Source organism: Rhincodon typus, chromosome 19 (genome assembly GCF_021869965.1).
Source record: "Rhincodon typus isolate 14 chromosome 19, sRhiTyp1.1, whole genome shotgun sequence".
Lineage (NCBI taxonomy): Eukaryota > Metazoa > Chordata > Chondrichthyes > Orectolobiformes > Rhincodontidae > Rhincodon > Rhincodon typus.
In genome coordinates this window covers 6,554,394-6,578,218 of record NC_063350.1, presented here as the reverse complement: position 1 = coordinate 6,578,218, position 23,825 = coordinate 6,554,394, and the positions used below count along the sequence as shown (strand labels likewise).

Sequence of the window (23,825 nt, the reverse complement as noted above, 5' to 3'; positions counted from 1 at the left end):
CAGGCATGGCACACCAAGACGGGGCAGAACAGAAAGATAGCAAAGAGGCAGGAGTCAGAGGAATATTGAACAACACGCATCATTCATCTGTGTCATTACAGCCTCACCTGAATTGAGCTTGTTAGATTCTGTTTGTTTCTTCACAATTTTATTGAACTGCATTTTGAACAGCCTGGTTATTTTGAAAGCTTGTGGACCTTTAATGTTTCAAAGTCTTCAAATGTGACATTGCAGATGTGAAGAAACGCAAGGAACCAGGAGATTAGGCCTCTACTCTCCAGCCTAGAGAGATCCTGATGTTTGAAAGGACAACAGTAGATAATGATTTGGAATTGATAATCATGAGGTGAGGCTGGGGATGTTTACGATGAGGAGGGTGAGAGCGGGGGGCTCAGTGAAGATTTGATGGAAGTTTTCCAAATTCTTGATATTTGATTGGTAAAACGCTGATTAAACCACTGACATACTATGATCTACAGGTGAAACTCATAAGAGAAGGGCTGAGCAAATATTCCAATTGAGCTGCACACGTTGGTGTTGGGTCTACACACCAGATCCAGGCTGGAAACAGTCAAAGCAGGTTTAAGAGCTACAGGGCAGATATTTGGCAAAAAAAAATGTTTGAGTAAATTGATCATTGCCCAAATGATCACTGTCTCTTTCTCCTATTCATACATCAAGTCCACAAATCTGAGACTATGTGAGACCAAGTGATTTCACATTACTAACAAGTTTAATACCAATACTATAGCCATCATTTTTGCTCCTATTAGAAATTGCCAATCAATTAGAAAATTAAACATATTGCTTCAATTAAGCACCAATTTGCTCTTGGAGAATACAGCTGGAAAAAATCTGATGATTGACTTTGCCCAATCATTAGCGTCATCTCTCTTTGTCCAAGTATAGTTTAAACATAGCTATCTTTTGCACATTCATTGTACATTTGGTATGTGCAGCAGTGTTTAATTGTTCACTTTATATTGAATTCACCAACATTCTGGGGAAAAAATTCTGTGTTTTCAAGAAGGAGGCAGATATAGCTCTTGTGCACAAAGAAATAAAGGGAAATTGGAGGGGTGAACGTGTTGGTGGTGGGGATGGCAGGATTAGAGTATGTAGGTCAATGATCAGCCATGATCATACTGAAAGGCAAAGCAAGCTCAATGGCCTATTTTGATATTTCTCTGCTACATGGTGGGTAGTACAAAATATTGTATTTGTGCTAAATTGCGTGTACGTTGTTGTTTGTTGCAGTCATGTTAAATTATATGTGTATTCTTGAACAATATTGTTGAGAAGTAATCATAATTGCTTATTAAAATTCTTGAGAGATTTTTGGTTTATTGACATCTCTGTTTAAAATTAGTGGTAAATAAATAACATGCAAGCACAGCATGCCTTGTTCATGACTAACATCACACCATATGATTTCAGCTCTAGCTCATTCCAGACCACATCATAGGATTTCCCAAAGCACTTACAACCAATTAAGTGCTTCTGAAGTATTCTGTTGTTATATACAAAGTGGGACAGTCAAATTACCCACGACAATGTTCCACAAACATTAAAGACTTGCTAAGTTCCGCAACAGTAAAGACTTCCTCAGTTCTGAGGAAGGGTCACTAAATCCAAAATGTTAACTCTGATTTCTCTCCACAGATGCTGCCAGACCTGCTGGCTTTTCCAGCAATTTCTGCTTTTATTTGTGGTTTTGTGTGTTTGAGTAAAGACTTGCTGTTGGACAAGGGGGAAAAAATAATGACTCCAGGGAAAATTGGAGACAGTAAGGACTGCAGATGCTGGAAGTCAGAGTCTGTAGGTGTGAGGCTGGAAAAGCGGAGCAGGTATGTTGTGTTTCAGGCCAAAACCCTTTGTCAGGGATGGGGAGGGGAATGGTGTTGGGAGAAGGGTAGGAGAGATGGTGATAGGTGGCCCAATGGTCTCAGCATTAACTTCATCAACTTAAAAATCTCTCAGCCTTATCCCATGTCCAGCCCTCCCCCTCATCTCAATGAGCTAACCTAACCTGTCCATCTTCCTACTCACCTATCCGCTCCACCCTTCCCATGGACCAATCACAATAACCTCCTACTTGCATCCACCTATCACCATCTCTCCTACCCTTCCCCCCCAGACCCACCTCAGCCTTCTAATGATTTCTGCACTCCCCTACCCCTCCCCAATCCTGACAAAAGATTTTGGCCTGAAACGTTGACTTTCCTGCTCTTCGGATGGCAGTTTCCTTCCCTAAAGGGCATGAGTGAACCAGATGGGCTTTTCCCCGAATATCAACAACGAAATCATGGTCAGCATTAGACTCTTAGTTCCAGATATTTATTAGATTCAAATTCCACCGTCCGCCATGGCAGGATTCAAACCCGCATCCCCAGAACATTACCAGGGTCTCTGGATTAACAGTCCAGCAATAACATGACTAGGCCATCACCTCCCCTGTTGCAATATATTGAAAATAAAGGTTAGCAACAAAACTGCAAGTTAAATAATGGACTTATACCCCTTAAAGAAAAGACAGTTCATAATATAAGTATTTCATTTTCCATTATTCTTTGATGGAATGTGGGCATCCTTGGCAAGACCAGCATTTGTTACCTATCTATAACAGAGTAGCTTGCTAGGCCATTTCGGAGTGCAATTCAGCTGTGTGCGTGGAATCAGAATAAATGATGATTTAATGGCTACCATTATTAAGACTGGTTTATCTTCTTAACTTCCAAGTTTGTTATTGGAATTTAAATTCTACCAGCTAACATAACGAGATTTGAACCATATCAGCAGCTTGGACTTTGGGATTATTTGTCTAGTGACACCACCATTATTCCATCACCTCCCCTACTGGTGTGACACTCTAATTTGGGAATCTAATTGGCTCAGAATCTAGCACTCTCAAATTTCCAGTCAAGAATAATGTGTTGTGTCTATGACTTTCCCGTCCAAATTTCCAACGATTAGGTTTGTTTCAATTGGTTTCAGCCTAATTTCAGTAGCCTGCTGTGGTTCGCTGGTTAGTATTCTCGACTTGGAGGTAGAATACAGCTGCAGTTGCCTCTGCAATTGGCTCCTCAGTTTCTGTCCCACAGACCGCAATCAGTGAAGATAGATAACTGCACCTCCTCCACGATAACACTTAACACTGGAGCCCCCCCAAGGATGCGTTCTCAGCCCCCTACTATACTCCCTGTACACTCACAACCATGTAGCCAAATTCTGAATGAACGTCTACACGTTTGCTGACAACACCACCATAGTGGGATGGATATCTAACAACGACGACACGGTGCAATGAAGACAACCTCTCTCTAAATGTCAGCAAAACTAAAGAATTGATAATTGACATCAATGGAGCGGGGGTTGAGACCATCAAATTCCTAGGAATGACGATAACCGACAACTTGTGCTGGACTTCCCACATAGATGAAACGGTCAATGAAGACATAACAATGCCTCTTCTTCCTCAGGTGGCTCAGGAAATTTGGAACGTCCATAAGGACCCTCACCAACTTCTACAGATGCACCACTGAAAGCATACTGTCTGGGTGCATAATGGCCTGGTACGGCAACTGCTCTGCCCAGGACCGTAAGAAACTACAGAAGGTTGAGTGCACAGCCCAAACCATCACAAAAGCCACCCTCCCAACCATAGACTCCATTTACACAGCTCGCTGCCATGGAAAGGCCGCCAACATCATCAAAGACCCTTTCCACCCTGGTAATGCTCTCCTACAACCTCTTCCATCAGGCAGAAGATACAGAAGCCTGAACACACGCACCGGCAGGTTCAGGAAGAGTTTCTTTCCCTGCCGTTGTTAGACTGATGAATGGACTCTCTAACTTCAAATAATGCTGATCTTGTTACTGTTGATCTTGCCTCGCGTATGTCCTGGACGGTGTAATCTGTCCAAGTCTTTTTTCACCCTATGATCTGTATGTCCTTGCTCACTATGATTTGCCTATACTGCTCACAAACAAAGATTTTCACTGTACGTAGGTACACATGACAATGAATCAAATCAAATCAAATCAAAAAAAGAATGTTATCAATCCAAATCCCACTCCAGAGACTTGAGTGTAAAATCAAAGTTGACACTGCCAGTGCAATCTTTAGCTGACTATTGCTTTAATAAAAGGTAAAGCCTCCATAGTTCTACCAGACCACAGGGCTGTTCTCTTGTTAGAGAGAGACAACTGGTGGTCATTTAATCTGAAAGTCAGCGTACCCCAGACAAAGGGAGAGGTCAGGAAGAAGAGACCCTCATAGTAACCTCAGCTGGGGTGAGAATTGAACCCATGCTGTTGGCACCACATTATGTTGCAAACTAACCAGCCAAGCTAAGGGCAGCTATTCTCACCTGTCCTCTGGCATTCAGTTCTTTCGTCTTTGCTGTGATGAACGCAAAAATTATGGGTGCAAGAGATGAAGTAGCTTGAGAAGAAACTTACATAGAGCATAAAAGTGACATGGGAGCTGCTTAACCCGATTAGGTAAAGGGGTAGTTTGGGATCATGCTGTCAGGGTGGGCTTGGCTCTGGCTGAGGTAACATTGGGACCTGTGCCTGAAAGTGGGAACCAACTAAAACTGCAGAGAAAATGGCTCAGGGTGAATCAGCAGCAGATATTGAACCAGGGATCTGACTTTAAGCAGAGAAAGAATAGAAACACTGACACAGGTGAGTTTTGCTGTGAATCCTATATAATCCAAACTAAATGTTCATGAAAATAATTGATAACTCCTTCCAGAGCCTCTCTGATAATTGGGAGGCAGTTGGTATGACAGTAGTTGGAGGCTTTTTATTCATCCTTTTCTGTGGGATCTAGTTGGGTAACTGTTCATGTTTTCTGGTAGATGCCAGACCAAAGCAGTACTGGAACAATAGTGTTCGGAGAGTGGCAATAGCACAGGCCTTCACTATTTCACTGGGATATTATCAGGGCTCACAGCCTTCACTGTGTCCAGTACACGGAGCCATTTCCTGTTTCGAGGAATGAACCAGATCAGCCGGACATCGGACGAAGCCTAACATCAGTAGTTGGGAAAATTCTCGAATCCATTATCAAGGATTTTGTAGCGGATCATTTAGAAAGCAGTGGCAGGGTCAGACAGAGTCAGCATGGATTTATGAAGGGGAAATCCTGCTTGACAAATCTGTTGGAATTCCATGAAGATGCAACTAGTAGAGTTGACAAGGGGCAGTCAGTCAATGTGGTATATTTGGACTTCCAGCAAGCGTTTGTCAAAAGACCGGCATAAGAGATTATTGTGCAGAATTAACGTGCATGGGATTGGGGGAAGTGTATTGAGGTGGATAGAAAACTGATTAGTAGAGAGGAAACAAAGAGTAGGAATTAATGGGTTCTTTTCAAATTGGCAGGCAGTAACTAGAGGGGTGCCACAGGGATTGGTGCTGGGACCCCAGCTATTCACAACATATATTAATGATTTGGATGAGGGAACGAAATGTAACATCTCCAAGCTTGCAGCTGATACCGAGTTGGGTAGGAGGGTGAACTGTGATGAGGATGCAGAGATCCTTCAGCATGATCTTGACAAGTTGGGTGAGTGAGCAAATCAATGGCAGATGCAGTATAATTTGGATAAACGTGAGGTTATTCACTTCAGAAGTAAAAACAAGAAGGCAGATTACTACCTGAATGGCTGTAAATTGGGAGAGGGGAGTGTGCAATGGGACCTGGGTGTCCTTGTGCAAAGTCGCTGAAGGTAAGCATGTAGGTGCAGCAGGTGGTAAAGAAGGCAAATGGTATGTTGGCCTTCATTGCGAGAAGTTTTGAGTACAGGAGCAGGGATGTGTTGTTGCAGTTATACAGGGCTTTGGTGACGCCACACCTAGAATATTGAACACTGTTTTTGTCTCCTTTTCTGAGGAAGGATGCTCTTGCTCTTGAGGGAATGCAGTGAAGGTTTACCAGGCTGATTCCGGGGATGGTGGGTCTGACGTATGAGGAGAGATTGACTAGGTTGGGATTGTTTTTGCTAGAGTTCAGACGAATGAGGGAGGATCTCATAGAGACTTATAAACTGCTAACAGGGCTGGACAGGGTAGATGCAGGGAGGATATTCCCGATGGTGTGTCCAGAACCAGGGGTCACAGTATGAGGATTCAGGGTAGACCATTTAGGATGGAGATGAGGAGACATTTTTTCACCCAAAGAGTGGTGAGCCTGTGGAATTCATTATGACAGGGAGTAGTTGATGTCAAAACATTGAATATATTCAAGAGGCAGCTAGATATAGCACTTGGGGCGAATGGGATCAAAAGTTATGGAGAGAAAACAGGATTAGGCTATTGAGTTGGACGATCAGCCATGATCATGAATAATGACGGAGCAGGCTCGAGGGGCCGAATGGCCTCCTCCTGCTCCTATCTTCTATGTTTCTATGTTTATGATGGTTGTGACCTCAACAGGAGGCACAGCAGGAATCATTCACCCAGAAATTATAGACAAAAAAGAGAAATTGCTGGAAAAGCCCAGCAGGTCAGGGAGATCAGAATTAATATTTCGGGTCGAGTGACCCTTCCTCAGAAGCTAAAAATTAAATTCAGCCTCACACTTTGCCACACTGGAGTTTGATGCTGTGACCTTTGCAATAGACCTTAAACACTTGCACTTATACAGCACCTTAACCATCCCAAGATGCTTCACAGGAGCAAAATCTGACAGAAAAAATTGAAACTGAATTAGAGGAGACATTTGGGCAGGTGATCCAAAAGTTTGATTAGGAGTAGGAGTATGTTAAAGGAAGAGAGATTTAGGGAGGGAAACCCTGAGGTTTAGACCTGGGCAGCTGAAGTTGCATCATCATTGTTGGTGTGATGGAGAAGTGAATGATGTGGGGAATGCAAAATGTCCTACGGATCAGGAGAGTAGCCATATCGGAACAAGTATAGAGAAATTCTGTGGAGGGAGAAACCGAGTTAACGTTCAAGTCCTCAGAAGTGAAAGGTGTTGGAAATTTTTTTTTATATACTTTTGGCAGGAGGTAGAGGAAAAGCAAGAGGGCAGATGATGAAGATAGTCAGTGCAGAAGACAAAAGGGTTGTTAATAGTGGAGAGATGTAAAATGGGATGTGAGAGAGAGAGAGTTGGTCATAGAGTCAAAGTGGTCCACAACACAGAATAAGGCCGTTCAGCCCATTGAGTCTGTGCCAGTCAAACCCAAAACGTCAGTTTTCCTGCTCCTATGATGCTGCTTGGCCTGCTGTGTTCATCCAGCTCTACACCTTGTTATCCCTAACTATTCTCATCCTATTTCCTGCACTTGGCAATATAACCTCGTAACCTTGGCTTTTGCAAGAATACATTCAAAGACTTGTTACCTGTTCTAAGGATCCTTTCTACTAGGTGCAAAGTAAACAAAACACCAACACCAATCTGCTAGGGGGGTGGAAGAGATGTAAGAGAAATGGACAGCAGATATAATGTGATTAGTTCTGAAGAAGGCTCAGTAGACTCGAAACATTAACTCTGTTTTCTCTGCTGCCGAGTTTCTGCAGCAATCTCTGTTTGCATTCCTCCCAAGACTTGAAGGAAGAGTAAATGCTGCGCCGGGAGGAATTTTGAACAGCTGTGTACAGATCCGGTTGGCAGGCAGGTTAACAGGTGGGAGGTGTGGCTGTGTATAAGTTTCAGCCTCTGGGAGAATGAGCTGTTTTGTGCTCTACGTGTCATAGGCAGTGCAAACAGCTCCAACACTGAGGTGGAGTGGCCAAACAGGTTCCCTGGAAGGAGAGTTTTTCTTAAAAAAGATGATGCCTGCAAATGGAAATTTGCTGTACAAAGGCAACTGCCGCAAGCCGTTAGGGAAACTGGCTCAGAGGCTGGAAGAGGTGAAGTGTCCCTGGAGGCAGAGCTCCGGCCTGGAGCTCAGTCACAGTGAAGTGGCCAGGCTGGCTACAGACGCCTTGCTGGAGTCCGGCCTCGCCGCCTACAAGCGGGCACTGGCTGGCGAGAGGGAGCTGGGCTTCCTCTCCAAGCTGGAGATCGCCTACATCAGTCAGAGGGGTGGAGTGGCCAGGCTGGCCGAGCCCAGCCACAGTGACTGGGAAGCCGGGGACACGCAGTCGGAGCTGACCTCGGGCACCTACTTCCCCATGCAGTCCGACTCCGAGGCTCCAGTGCTGGACCTAGGCTGGTCCAAAGGTCAATCCTGTGCCTCCCTGCCCTCAGACACTCAGGTCATCTTCCAAAGGGACAAGACTCACAGCATCAAGGACACCATACGCCAGTTGTTCAGCGAGGCCAAGTCGGTAGGTGCACTGTCTAATCACCTCAAGTGAGCTTTTACCCCTGTCATAACTGAGGGTTGGGTGCAGATATTAGCCTAGCCTATGTAAGCCCCATCCAATTAATCCCACTCCCCTGCCCTTTCTCCCTAACCCTGCACATTTTAGCAAGTATTTATCCAATTGCCTTTGGGAGGTGATGGTTGGATTTTCTTTTACTTCCCTTTTGAGGCAGCACATTCTGAATCCATGCATCAAAAGCATTCTCCTCTCTGCTGTGGTTCTCTGCCAATCACCTTAACTCTCTCTGCCCTCTGGTCACTGACTGCCGTCTCACAGGAAACAGTTGCTTGCAATCTGATCTATCAGGATGTAGGATTTTGACCATTTCTGTTAAACCCTTCCTTCAGCTTTTGCGGTGAATGAAATAGTTTCCAATCTGTTTGTGTAACTGAAGCACCTCAACTAATGTGGATGGACCCCAGGATCGAACATGTGCTCAGAATGTGCCCAGTGTTCAATATAACATCTCACCACTGACAACATGGTCAGAAATCACATGACACCAGCTTATAGTCCCACAGGTTTATTTAAAATCACAAACTTTCGTAATGCTGCTCCTTCGTCAGGTGAGGTGACTGTCAACGTAGACATAAACAGAACGGAGACATTACAGCAGAATAAGCTGCTCCCTTTCTCCAAAGACAGTGGATTGCAGAATCGAGATTTTTAAAGGCAGTGGTAGATTGTTGATGACGAAGAGGGTGAATATTCTCAGGGGTATGCAGGAATGTAGAACTGAGGTTAAAATCTGATCAGCTGCTATTTTATTGAATGGTGAAGCAGGGCCCAAAGGGGTGAGTGGCCTACCGTTGTTCATATATTTGTAGAAATAGCCACGTATCTGCTTCAGTCCTTCCCAGAGATGTACAGAGACATTAGTTGTGTTTCTTTTAGTTGACTCCTTTACAAACAGCTGATGTTCCTGTCCAAGGTGTTTACTTCTTGTTTGTTAAGTGAAATGTCATCCCAGGACCTGCTGTGCAGCCAGAACAGAAACTAGTTGCTGAGTTTTCCCTCCCATCGTTCCCTCACAATCCAATTGCCCAGCTTCCCAATCTGATCAACACCCCGTGTCTTCACTCTTATTTTCAATTTATGTTTAATTCATATATTTATCAATTCATTTTATAGTACAACTTGAATGCAGCACTACAGAAATGTGCAATGCAGTTGAATTGGTTAAACATGGTACTGTAAGCATCTCATGCTACTTAAATGATGCTTAACTGAAGAATGTAAATGTGTAGATTGCCTGTATGTGTGTTGGCATTATGTTAAACATATTGCCTGTCTATCAGGGCTAGTAACTTACAGAACTCCTCGGTTGTTTCCTTGTATTGAATGTCACAATTAGTTCATGTTACAATTTTGCAATGGGATTGAGATATCTAAGAGTGCAAAGTGCTCAAGTGCTCAACATAGAATTTTATTGTATTTTCCATAACATCCTCTTTAAAACGGTTAGTAATGTGCTTATAGATATTTGTGAATAAATGTATTGTTGCAAAAAATTAAAATACATCCTGTGTAGTTTTACTCTGATTCCAGTTTCTTGCTTTTTTAAAAGTAATATATTCTTTCATGGGATGTCAGCAATGCTGGCAATTTGTTGCCCATCCAGAATTGCCCTCGAATTGAGTGACTTCCAGTGACAACCACATTCCATGCCAACGAGGCCAGATCCATTTTTCCCACCCCAGGAACATATCGAACCTGAGCAGGTGAGGAGACCTTGAACCTGGGGACCATTTCCCTGCAATCACGACAGAAACATCACTGCCACATGCTCACATCTCTGAGGTTGCCTTTTCATTTCTCCCAGTTTTTGGTGTGTGTCCTGACCTCTCTGACTCCTATCACAGGACCTGCAGGTGGTCTGACATGACTGTGAAAGGGGTCAAAGGGTCAATTGTCCCAGAGCCAGAGCAAATTACTTTGGCTACTGAGGCAAATCTTGGAAGAATCTGAGGCAAAAAGGAGTCTCAATGGTTCTTTCGCCTCCTAGGGATTCTTACCTTTTTGTTTTTGTAAAAATATACTTTGTTCACAAACTATCTAAGAACATTACAAATGCAACTTTTCTCCATTGTACACGTTGCCCTCTTACGTCCCTCAATCTAATTGCAGGCTTACCATATCCATTTAGTGACAAGTATTCAGCCCAAGGACGAGAGTGAACGGTGGAATATTGGCAGTAGGGACTTAGGTAAATTATCACTTATGGAGTGAACAATAGTAGACAGCTCGAATGCTCCATGACTTGAGCACAGGCGTGACTGATAGTTTCAGTGGCAGACACAGCTGAAATGAGAAGATCGAGAAATAGTCAAAGTATTAAATGGAAAGTTATTTTAAAATAAGAACTCTTATTCGGAGAATGATTGAATGTGGAATACTCTGTCTCAGAACGTTGCTGGATCAGTGGCCCTATATCGTTGTCATGGGAATTAGATAATTGCCTGGCAGAGAGAAATATTATGGGATATGGCAACCAATAGAATAAGGCAGCTCAAGTGAAGTAAGGGACTGATGGTCAGTTTCTGCATTGTGACAATCTATGATCTGATCTGTCTCAAATATAAAATTCCCTAAACAGTTTTTAAAATGGTTTGCCATCTATCATCTCAAGCAATTTAAATTAATTGCTGCTCTTCCATTGTTCCATGCAGTTGCTTTCATGCAAGCTAATTATCTCCTGATGCTCCCTCTGCCATTTCAAATCCAGGGAGAAAGTTTGAAGCTGTTCAAAAACTGCTGTTAAAATTCCAATGTTGGAACTGCCTTCATGCGGCATAAAGTGTTTGTTTCTTTGTTATTGTGTTTTCAACAAATCCTTCTGGAATTTAATTTTTGTAAAAGGAAAGAAGAATGAAATTTTTGATTGTTCGTGTCCTCTTTTCTTTGCAGCTCATTGCGATTATGATGGATCTGTTCACTGATGTTGACATATTTTGTGACTTGTTGGAAGCTTCTGCTAAACGGGGAGTGCCCGTCTACCTACTTCTGGAAGAAACTAACCTGGAACACTTTATGCTAATGTGTGACGAGCTTGACATTCAAAAAGATCACGTGATGGTAAGTTTTTGTTGCTTATTCAATCTCACGTCAACAGGAAATGGTGATTTTTTTCTTAATATGACCAGCTTCTGTTGTAGCAGGTACCTATTGTCTCAGGGCACACCATATGGTGGCTGCAGAATCTTTGGATAGTATTACCCCCAAAGTTCCCTTTGCCAGAGGACTGTCCCATTTGCCAATGACTGCTCAGTTATGCTGATGTTGTGTTGAACATGACACCAAATTAAACTAATCCCTTCTGCCTGGCCTTGGTCCATATCCCTCCATTCCTTGTATATTCACAAGCTTATCTAAAAGTCCTTTAAACGCCCCTATTGTATCTACTGCTACCATCACCCTGGCAGCATGTTCCAGACACGTACCACTCAGTGTTTCTAAAAAAAAAACTTGCACCTCTCACCTTAAATGCATGCCCCTTAGTATTAGACATTTCAACTCTGGGGGAAATAGATTCTGATTGTCAATCCTATCTTGTAATTTTATGGACTTCTTACAAGTCTCCCGTCAGCCTGCGCCCTCCAGAGAAAACAACGTAGTTTTTCTAACCCCTCCTTATAGCTCATACCCTCTAATCCAGGCAGCATCCTGGTAAACCCCTTCTACACCCTCTCCAAAGCCTCCACATCCTTCCTGTAATGTGGTGACCAGAATTGAAACAGTACTCAAGTGTGGCCTAACCAAAGTCTTCTAAAGCTGCAACATGACATCCTGACTCTTGTACTCAATTCCTCGACTGATAAAGGCAAGTGTGCCATATGCCTTCTTTAACACACTATCTACTTGTGTGGCCGTTTCCTTGGTATTTCTAGATATTAGAGATCAAGTGACATGGTGTTCAGGTCAAGGATCACATAACCTGATTGAATGATAGAGCAGATTCAAAGGGCTGAATGGCCTACTCTTCCTTTTTCCTCTGTTCTCATGAAAACAAGAAAACTAGGAAGCTATTCAATCCCTCGAGCCTGTTCTATCATGTAATGAGGAAAACCGTGGGGAGAAGGTAGGGGAATGGGACTACGAATGGACGAGGTGAGTTGTTCTTGGAGAGAGCCAGCACTGACTCAGTGGCTGTAAAGTCTGCTTTTTATTGTCATAACCATTCCCTGATTCTGTCACCCGGATGGGAATGGATTCGTGCCTAGAGTTGTGGTGCATCAGGGGAATGCATCTTGCATTGAGAATGCCAAAGTGAGATTAGTACAACCCTATGAAAGGTGACTTGTTCATTTCCCTACTGGCATTGAGAGCAGCCAACCAGGAATCTTTGACTTCTGTTACCTGATCAATGTCCCCCAAAGTGTATCTGAAATCATGATCCTTGGACAATTCTCAATGGTTGGCATCTGGCTATACTTTTGATATAACCGTTCTATTCTACACCCATTGTATTAGGCTCATTCTAAGCATTTAATAAAGAGTTGCTAACAAAATTGCAATCTGGAGATTGCATAATTCAAAGTCTTGAACTTTTCCGATTTTGTGAACCCATTAAGTATGGAGAAGAATGGGCACTTTTTTCCTTGTGTTAGAAAACATCTCTTTTCTCCCCATCACACCCCATGAACACTCACCGTGAGTGGATTTCTGAAGAAGGGTCCGGACCCGAAACGTCAGCTTTCCTGCTCCTCTGATGCTGCTTAGCCTCCTGTGTTCATCCAGCTCTACACCTTGTTATCTCAGATTCTCCAGCATTGGCAGTTCCTACTATCCATGAGTGGAGTGATGTCCATATTTCCTTTATCCATATGATTATTCTGCCTTCCCCACAACAAAACAACACAAATATTGGAGATTCCTTTTAGATCCTGTAGCACAAGGAACGCACATCCCAGTAAAACAGGTTTCAATCACATTCAGCATGCCATTTGAGAGTTTCAACATTTTACAATGTTTGAGTCAGGTCTACAATGAGCCTATTTGGGGCTGTTCCTCAGATTGCTGTGGGTGGTTTGGGAAGCACTGTAGGGCAGACAAAGCAATCAGGGTACTGAGGAAATCCCCACCGTTTGGAGGGCTAGCATCTGATGCCCATCAGTACTGTATGGGTATTTAACATCTCATCATTGGCTGCTCCAATGGCAGATCAGGAAACTCAGAAACACTGATTGGCTTGGATTAAAAATTAGATTGTGATGTTGATCAAATCAAAACACTAGAACGTGGTCTTAAATAGTAAATATTTTTTCAGGATCTTTGGTACTAATGTAAAAACCTTTGGATTTCTACCAGACCTGGACTCATCTCAGTGGGTTTCTTCACATTCAGTGATGTTGAGTTTGCTCCACTCTACCAGATAATTACAATCTAGGTTATGCTTTGAAGTTCAACTTAAGCACCAGAAGATCAGTTTTACAGCCTGAGTCATCCCCCACATGCTTATATGCAGTATATTTTCCCTTTCTAGAACATGCGGATCAGGAGCGTGGTGGGAGACACATACTGCACAAAGTCTGGGAAGAAGTTTAGTGGCCAAGTCCTGGAGAAGTTCATGATAATTGACCTGGAACAAGTGGTGGCAGGTTCATACAGGTAAATATTGAGCACACCATTTACACTGAGCACTTCCAATTATTGCCCTATTGATCTCTCTGTGTGCCTTCTTCCCAACTGCTGTCTTAGCCAGCCTTCCACCTTCTATGTTCCAGGAGACAGCTTATCCAAATCTCCTTCCAGTAAAGTCTCCATTCCATTCTCCCAGTTCCTCCATCTCTGTCACATCTGTTCTGATGATGTCACCTTCCGCAGGGGAGCCTCAGAAACATCCACCTTTTAACCTCAACCAAGGATTCCCCACCATCGTGCTTCATAGGGCCCTTAGCTGTGTCCAGCCCATTTCCCGCACTTTGGCCGTCACCCTTTCTATTCCCTCCTACAACAGCAACAGGGAACCCCCATCCTCACTTTTCACCTAAACAGCATCAGCATCCAAAGGATCTTAAGCCACTATTTCTGCCACCTCCAGTGAGATGCCACCACCAGATACACATTTCCCCTACCTCCCTTGTCAGCCTTTCGCAGGGATCATTTCCTCTGGTACTCCCTGGTCCACTCCTCCTCCATTCCCAACACCTCCCCACACCCCCACAGCACCTTGCCCAGCAATCACAAAAGATGCAACGCTTATACATGTACATACTTATACCACACTTGCCCATATACTTCCTCCTTCCTCACTATCCAAGGTGAAGCAGCACTTTACTGCACTTTGCTCAATCTAGTCTACTGTGTTTGTTGCTCACAATGTGGTCTCCTCTACACTGGGGAGATGAAATGCAGGCTGGGCGACTGCTTTGCAGAACACCTACACTTTGTCCCCAGAAATGATCTCGAGCTTCCGGTTTCCTGGCCAACATCTGTCTCAGGCTTGCTGCAGTGTTCCAGCGAAGCTCCACGCAAGCTGGAAGAACAGCACCTCATTTCCTGCTTGGGAGCTCTGCAGTCTCCTTGGTACTAATGTAAACTCAATATCGAGTTCAATAATTTTAGGGCCTGAGCACCTTCTTCCAAGTCCTTACCCAACCTCCACACACCAGGCTTGTCATGAAATGGGCTACTTTCAGCATAGCCAACACATTTTCACCCACTTACTGTCCCCATTGAGTGTATCTCCTTCACTGGCTAACTGTTAACCATCCCTTTGTCCGCCTAATTTTTTTTTCTCGCTCTTTGGGCTCCATCTCCACAATCCTTTAACCCCAACCACGTCCTATCATCGGTATACATATCACTTTTTCCAAGCTCCTATTAGCTCTAAAGGAATTGGTTTCACTCCGTTAGCTGGCTGGTTGGATTGCAATGCAGACTAACACCAACGGTATGGGTTTGATTCCTGCTTCGCCTGAGACTCCTGTGAGAGGCTCTCCTTCTCAGTCTTCTTTCTCATCTGAGATGTGTTGTCTCTCCGGTTAAACCACCACAAGTCATCTCTCTGTAAGGAGAGAGCAGCCCCATGGGGATTTTACTTATCGGTTTTGAAGAAGGATCACTGGACTTCAAGTACTAACTCTGGTTCTGTCCACAGATGCTGCCAGACCTGCTGAGTTTCTCCAGCACTTTGTTTTTGATTCTGAATCTCCGTTGTCAATGTCCTAACTCTCATCATCCCAGTGCTCAATGATTTACATTGGCTCCAGGTCCAACAACGTTTCAATTTCTAAAAATAAATGATCATCCTCATGTTCAAATCTCCATATGTCCTAATCCCTCATTATCTCCGTAAAGTCCTTCAGCCTTACAGCTCTCTAAACCCTGTGATCTGGTCCTCTTACACAATGGCAAGTAAACCTCTTATAAAATCGCTACAAAGTCTCAAAGAAATGAAACTGGATGGATCACCTGGCATCGACCTAGACACTGGAAAAGACAACGGCAGAAACAGCCCTGTCCTCCTTGCTGACATCTGGGTGCTAGTACCAAAGTTGGGAGAGCTGTCTCAGACTAGTCACACTTCAAACCCATGACCACTTCCATCTAGAACTACAAGAGCAGCAGATATATGGGAACACCACCACCTTCAAGTTCCCCTACAAGCCACTCACCATCCTGACTTGGAAATATATCGCCGTTCCTTCACTGTCATTGGGTCAAAATCCTGGAATTCCCTCCCTAATGGCATTGTGGGTCAACCCACAGCAGGTGGACTGCAGCGATTCAAGAAGGCCGCTCACCACCACCTTCTCAAGGGCAACTAGGGACGGGCAATAAATGCTGGCCCAGCAAGTAATGCCCATATCCCAGTACAGCTAACATTGAGAGAAAAAGTCTTCTGACTCAGGACACATGTACAGCCATCGCTTGTTTGTTTTTCCTTTTTTATTCTTTCAAGAGATGTGGCTGTCACTGATAAGGCCAGCATTTGTTGTCCATCCCTAATTGCCCTTGAGTAGCTGGCAAGCCTATTCTGAGGACAACTAAAGAGTCTGGCATAAGCATCATTGGGTTGGGATGGCAGATGTCCTTCCCTAAAGGGAAATAGAGAACCAGATAGGAGATTTTTTTATTAGATATCTACAATAATAATTTCATGGTATCATTACTGAGACTAACTTTCAATTCCAGACTTTTTAAAAAATTACTTGAATTAAAATTTTAACAGCTGATTTGAGCCCACGGTCCTTTGGTCTGAGTTAGAAATCGAGGAAGAATATCACTAGGCCGCCATCACATTATTATTCACATCGTGCCTTCAGCTGCCTGGGCCTTAAACCCCTGGAATTGTCTCCTTAAACCTCTCTTTCGCTCTTGTCTTAAAATCTTTAAGTCCTGAAATACTACTTTTGACCAAGCTTTGGTCACCTGGCTTAATTTCTCGTTTGGCTCTGCAGCAGTTGTCTAATTAATCTTCTGTGAAAATGTTTTACTACCTTGAAGATGCTAAATGTAGGTTGTTGTAAAATCACACTTCAGTTCTGTGATCTTTATCCCCAACATTGAAGGTTAGCCTCAGTCTTGGAACTGCACGTGGACTGTATCAAAAGTACATTTTCAACTGTTTTCCCCTTCCCTCCCTGCCAAATCAGATTGGTTTGCAATCGCAATTGGCTGCACTCCATATTCTATAGATTAGTGTCAGGAGTAACATTGGCCTTATCCCAAGAAATGAACTCAACAAAGATACCAAGAAGGTGCAAGAGAGAACATCTGTTTAAATGTAATCGGAGCAACAAAATTACTGAATTTGAAATACACCCCATTGACTGCGGCGGACCCACTGACCAGACATTACTGCTTGATCATGGTCAGATTTTGGGGAAAGCTGGATGTAATCAGGATGAGAATTTCTGGCTCTGTATGGTGATGTTCTGAGTATTGGTCAGAAGACATAACTTGAGGCTCGGTTTCTTACTATGGGGTGGCACGCTGGCTCAGTGGTTAGCACTGCTGCCTCAGTGCCAGGGATCCAGATTCAAGTCTAGCCTATCTGTCGATTATGGAGTTTGCACATCGCCCTCCCTGTGTCTGCGTGGGTTTCCTCCCGTAGTCCAAAGATGTGCATGTTAGGTGGATTGGCTGTACTGAATGGCCCATTGTGTCCACGGATGTGCAGGCTCTGTGTGTTAGCCATGGGAAACAGAAGTTTACAGGGATATTCTTCAGCAGGTCAGTGTGGACTCAATGGGCCAAATGGCCTGCTTCCACACGGTAGGGATTCTATGATTCTTTCGGGCCTTTTGTTTTTCACAGCTGGGGATCTTGTTCTTCTTTTTAACTGAATGAATTAACAGTTTTTCCTTCACCTTACCCCACCCTTATCCTGAGGTCATGGTGACTGAATGCATTTCTCTGTGTGGTTGTGAAGAAGGTACAAAGGCTATTTAGAGATAGTCATAATCTTATGGTAGTGCTGGCGATGCCAACTTCCCAGGTATAGGTAGTAAGTTAATTTAAGGCTGTGTTGTTTTAACATGTTCCAGCCAGTTCTCTATGCTTAACTTCGGTTTGTGAAATGGAAGTGAAAACTATTTCACAATTTACTGCTCTGAATTGCATTGTGAGTTCCTGCTTTTTGCCAATTGTTTGTTAAAGTTCAGTGGACTTTGAGAATATCTCAGAGAGACACTTGTTGACCATTAAACAACAAAGAATTGGCATTCTTATGTCTTTCATAACCTCCAGGCTTCCCAAAGTATCTTTTAGAATTGCAAACACAGTTGGAAAATGGCAGATGTTGCAATCAGTTTGTATACAGCAAGTGCCCATAGACAGCATGTGACAAATGACCACAGGAAGAGATAATAATAAACCTTTGCAATGCATCAAAGGATCTGAAAGCAGCATCTTGTATCAGGTAAAGCAGAAGAAAATGCAAATACTTACCATATTTTGTACACTCAGTACAAAAGTACTTTTATAAGTGGGGTTTACTTGCTGTTATGTAAGAGGAGCAGATCAGTGGATGTACAGAGTTAAAATCAACTCTGTTTAGAGAAGTGCAATTTTCAGCAATATTGTCCACTGCTTACAATCACCCCTTATAACAGAATGACTGTCCATTTTACTAAAATGCCATTGATTACTTACTGTCAATCTAAGAGTCAATTCCTAAGGTGCTGCTTGTAATTAATACACTCAGTGGAGGACTCATACTCTATCCTTAGATACCTAAAAGGCTCTACTAATTTCAGGCAAGTCGAGCAGTTTCAGTCAGCTGTTTACAGCTGCTTTAGGTGAGATTCTGTCATGGATATATAACTGATAATAACTTGTTAAAAGAGGCTGTTGCTAAATGAAGACAGTTTTTATAAAGTTTAATTACTTTGTTTTTCTCCACAATACGCAATGGGAACTATGCAGATAAGCACAGGACACAAAAGTGAAGATTTGTATCAGCCTTCAGGCTCTGATTTAAATCTGTGGATGGGCAGTTATTTAAAATAAACCTGGGAAAACCAGATCCTGTCATGATTGTTCAAAAGTGTTGAGTCAGGTATGAGAATCCTTTTTTATAAAAAAGCACTGTTGTCTTTGGATAATCCTTTCTTTGAATGAGTCATGGATAAATAAACTGTATTATTTAAAATAGTGAATGTTGAGGATATTGCCAGAGGTACTTTGCATTTTTAAAGAGTAGGAGGAATCCCAGTGAAAAGATTGCTGAGGCTGGGACCAGTGAAGATGTCAGGACTAAGGTCGGCAGGTTTTTGTTGGGTATGTTAAGGGTGAGTCATTACCTAATCAGTGGCATGATGGTAACATCACTGGCTGAGCACTCCAGTTAATGGTCTGGGGGTGTGAGTTCAAATCTCACTGTGGCTGCTATAGCAAAGATGTTGTCAAACTTGAAAGAGTTCAGAAAATGTTGCCAGGGTTGGAGGGTTTGAGTTATCGGGAGAGGCTGAATAGGCTGGGGGCTAGTTTCCCTGGAGCATCAGAGGCTGAGGGGTGAACTTATCGAGGTTTATAAAATCATGAAGGGCACGGATAGGGTAACAGACCAGGTCTTTTCCCCAGGGTGGGGGAGTCCAAAACTAGAGGGCATAGGTTTAAGGTGAGAGGGGATAGATTTAAAAGGGACATAAGGGGGAGCTTTTTCACGCGGAGGGTGGTGCGTGTATGGAATGAGCTGCCAGAGGAAGTGGTGGAGGCTGGTACAGTTCCAACATTTAAAAGGCATCTGCATGGGTATATGAATATGAAGGGATTGGAGGGATATCGGCCAAATGCTGCCAAAGGGACTAGGATCAGTTTAGGATATCTGGCATGCGTGAGTTGGACCAAAGGATCTGTTTCCATGCTGTACATCTCTAACTTTATGGTAGCTGGTGGCATTCAAATTCAATTAATGCCTCGAGTATAAGATGATGACATTCATCAATTGTTGTTTAAAAACTCAGCTGGGTTCACTGATGCCCTTCAGGGAGGGAAAATTGCTGTCCTTACCCTGGTCTATCCTATATGTGACCGTAGGTGTATTTGACTCTTAACTGCCCTCTGTAATGGGCTAGCAAGCCACACAGTTCAAGGGTAGTTTGCAATAAATGCTGACCTTACTAATGATACCCGCAGTCCATGTGGGAATAATGGAAAACACATTGATTTCATTACATAGTGTTGAAGGACTGAATCTCCAACATGCTACTGCTGTGTTCCTTACTGGAAAGAGTTACTAAGCCCAGTATTGTGTAATTTAGTTGGTTGCAGAAACTCTTATCATCCTCAGGTGATGTGGAGGTGCTGGTGTTGGACTGGGGTGGACAAGGTCAGAAATCATACAACACCAGGTTATAGTCCAACAGGTTTATTTGAAATCACAAGCTTTTGAAGAGCTGCCCCTTCATCAGGTGCAGTGAGAGGGCAGGGCACACAGACACAGAGTTTATAGGCTGAGATCAAAAGATCATACACCTGGTGTGAGTGGAGTGTCGGATAATAAGTCTCTGCAGGTAACCAAGAGTGTTAGATGGTGTATAAAGTGTTTATAAAGTCAATGTCAATGTTGTACTGTCATGACAATCAGGCAGAGCGATAGGAATATACAAAAGATGACATCTCAAGTCAGTGTCTGACCTGTAGGGGTGAGGCTTTGTTCAGAATCTGTTTGAGTTTTAACCTGGAATCAGGCTGATTTTATTCCAAAAGCTGGAATTTATAAGATGCCACACTGGTCGTGATTACAAATTGTGTATTTTTTTTTTTTTTTTTTTTTTTTTGAACAAAATAAAATGTATCTGCAAATAAACATCTTGGATGAAATGGTTCACCCCTTGAATTTGTGTTTGGGGGTGTGTATGTGAGAGAGAGAGCCTCTCCTAGTAACGGTTGAAAGCAGTACCACCACGAGGAAACCCATCATCAGTTCATCTGACCGCACCCTCCAACCGGACAAAATTGAAGTTCTCAGCTGAGGATTCAGTTTCTGCCCCATCACCAAAATGGACCCCATTGGTCTTGCGGCAGACAGAGGAATTCATCAGATGTATGAGGCTCCCGGAATTCTTCCACAATCCCCAGGATGTCAGCAGCGAGCCCAATGAGACAACCAACAATCCGGAACAGTCGACAGAGATCCGTGATGCAGTGAAGGAGTCGAATTGGACCCCAACCCCGGAACGCCGCTGCCATTGGCTCGACATGTATGCTGAAGCTGTCAGGAGATGTGTCAATGCCAGATTCATCAGCTGCGCTCACAAGATAGTGCAGAACATCATCCAAGCACAACGCAACGCCATGCAGGCTCTCAAGGCCAACCGCAACATTGTCATCAAACCAGCAGACAAAGAAAGAGCTGTCATCATGCAGACTACTGCAAAGAAACATACAAACAACTGAACAACCAGGAACACTGCAGGCAACAACCTGCCAATCCTACCAAAGAACACACCTGTCAACTCAACAGACTGATCAAGGCTTTTGATCCTGTCCTTCAGAGTGGCCTATGCACTCTCATCCTATGTATGTCTCACGTAGGGGACTTCTATTGCCTTCCGAATATACACAAAGCCAACACACCTGTACATCCCCTCATAGCAGGTAATGGGACCCGGTGTGAAAACCTCTCTGGCTATGTTGAGGGCATCTTGAAACTCACTGTACAAGGAACCTCCAGCTTCTGTCACAATGCTGCAGATTTCTTTCAGAAACTCAGCTCCCACAGACCAGTCAAACCAGGAACGTTCCTCATCACAATGGATGTTTTCGGCACTCTATACCAGCATCCCCCAAGACGACGGCTTCACTGCAACAGCCTCAGTACTCAAAACCACCAATTGCCAATTTCCAGATACCATCCTACAACTAATCCACTTCATCCTTAACCACAACATCTTCACCTTCAACAACAGTTCTTCATCCAGACACATGGAACAGACCTGGGGACCAAATTTGCTCCCCAATATGCCAATATTTTCATGCACAAGTTCAAGCAAGACTTCTTTGCTGCACAGGACCTCCCACCAATGCTATACACTAGATACATTGATGTTTTCTTCCTTTTGGATTCATGGCAAGGAATCACTAAAACAACTACCATGGACTACTCTTCAGAATCAGGCTCATTCCTGGACACACACATCTCCATCAGGGATAGACACCTCAGTACCTCACTCTGCCGCAAGCCCATGGATAACCTCACGATGCTGCACTTTAGTTTCCACGCTAAACATGTTAAAGAAGCCATCCCCTATGGATAGGCTTTATGCATACACAAGGTCTGCTCAGCTGAGGACGAACACGATGAACACTTTTTTTAAAAGTTTTCATCAGAATGGGATAAGATGCTCAACTCATCGATCACGAGTTCCAACATGCCACAGCGAAAAACCGCAACAACCTCCTCAGAAGATGATCACGGGACACGACCAATAGAGTACCCTTCGTCGTCCAGTACTTCCCCTGAGCGGAGAAACTACGCCATGTTCTTCACAGCCGTCAACATGTCATCGATGATGATGAGCATCTCACCAAAATCTTCCGTACGCCTCCACTTCTCGCCTTCAAACAACTGCCAAACCTTAAACAGACCATTGTTCACAGCAAACTACCCAGCCTTCAGGACAACATCAACCACAGCACCACATAACCCTGTCATGGTACCCTCTGCAAGAAATGTCAGATCATCAACATGGATACTACCACCACACGTGGGAACACCACCCACCATGTACACGGTACATACTCACGTGACTTGGCCAATGTTGTTTATCTCATACGCTGCAGGCAAGGATGCCCCAAGGCATGGTATATTGGTGAGACCATGCAGATGCTATGACAATGGAAGAATGGACACTGCACAATAATCACCAGGCAGGAATGTTCCCTCCCAGTTGGGGAAACTTCAGCAGTTAAGGGCATTCAGCCTCTGAGCTTTGGGTAAGAGTCCCCAAGGCAGACTCCAAGATACACAACAACGCAGAATTGCTGAGCAGAGACTGATAGCCAAGTGCGGTACCCATAAAGATGGCCTCAACCGTAATCTTGGGTTCATGTCGTGCTACAGATGACCCCACCACACTGTAAAACCTTCTTTACTTTCCTGTTTTGAAAGCATCACCTTGATAAATTGTTATGATTTCTCTGCCTTAATTAGTTTGTACACACACACACACACACACACACACACACACACACACACACACACACACACACACAAATCTAAGGGGTGAATCATTTCATACTTTGTTCAAAAAATACACAATGTGTAATCACAGTCAGTCAGTTTAGCATCTTATAAATTCTAGCTTTTAGAATGAGACCAGGTTAAAACTCTTCAGACAGATTCTGAACAAGGCCTCACACCTACAAGTCACTGTCTGACCTGAGATGTCATCGTTTGTATATTCATATGGCTCTGCCTGATTGTCATGACAGTACAGCATTGACATTGACTTTATAAACACTTTATACACTGTCTAACACTCTTGGTTACCTGCAGAGACTTATTATTTGCCACTCCACTCTCACCAGGTGTATGATCTTTTGATCTCTCAGCCTATAAACTCTGTGTCTATGTGCCTGCTCTCTCACTGCGTCTGATGAAAGGGCTATGCTCCGAAAGTGTGTGTGTGTGATTCCAAATAAACCTGTTGGACTATAACATGGTGTCGTGTGACTTGTGACATTGTCCTCAGGTGATTCAGATTTAGTAACGCACGGTGACTTGGCTCCTTTCCTCTGTCTCGCTTGCTGGTCCTCAAACAATCAATTCCCTGATGATGTCAGCATCCTTGCTTTAATGAAAAATATACAGCTGAACCCTTCCACCCACCCAAACAAAAGCTGCATTAGACATCACGAGAATTTTTAAGAAAAAAAGGTGCTTAAAAATATGTTTCAGAGATAGTAGGAACTGCAGATGCTGGAGAATCTGAGATAACAAGGTGTAGCGCTGGATGAACACAGCAGGCCAAGCAGCATCAGAGGAGCAGGAAGGCTGAAGATTTTCTGAAGAAGGGTCTAGGCCCGAAACGTCAGCTTTCCTGCTCCTC

The 23,825-nt window shown here is 43.6% G+C and overlaps 1 protein-coding gene across 1 annotated transcript; it reads left to right on the top strand.

Annotated features, from left to right (window-relative positions):
• Positions 1-7,709: 7,709 nt before the first annotated feature.
• Positions 7,710-18,129, top strand: fam83c (family with sequence similarity 83 member C). Its single transcript, XM_048608246.1, has 4 exons — positions 7,710-8,286; positions 11,233-11,400; positions 13,808-13,932; positions 18,019-18,129. The coding sequence occupies exons 1-4, from the start codon at positions 7,786-7,788 to the stop codon at positions 18,113-18,115; spliced, it is 891 nt and encodes a 296-aa protein (XP_048464203.1). The 5' UTR covers positions 7,710-7,785; the 3' UTR covers positions 18,116-18,129.
• Positions 18,130-23,825: the final 5,696 nt, after the last annotated feature.

Bases quoted from the DNA above. Each gene is read 5' to 3' on its own strand.
- fam83c (XM_048608246.1), top strand. From the start codon at position 7,786: ATGATGCCTGCAAATGGAAATTTGCTGTACAAAGGCAACTGCCGCAAG. The intron at 8,287-11,232 runs GTAGGTGCACTG...TTTTCTTTGCAG, and splicing joins TGTTCAGCGAGGCCAAGTCG to CTCATTGCGATTATGATGGA. The intron at 13,933-18,018 runs GTAAATATTGAG...CATAACCTCCAG, and splicing joins GTGGTGGCAGGTTCATACAG to GCTTCCCAAAGTATCTTTTA.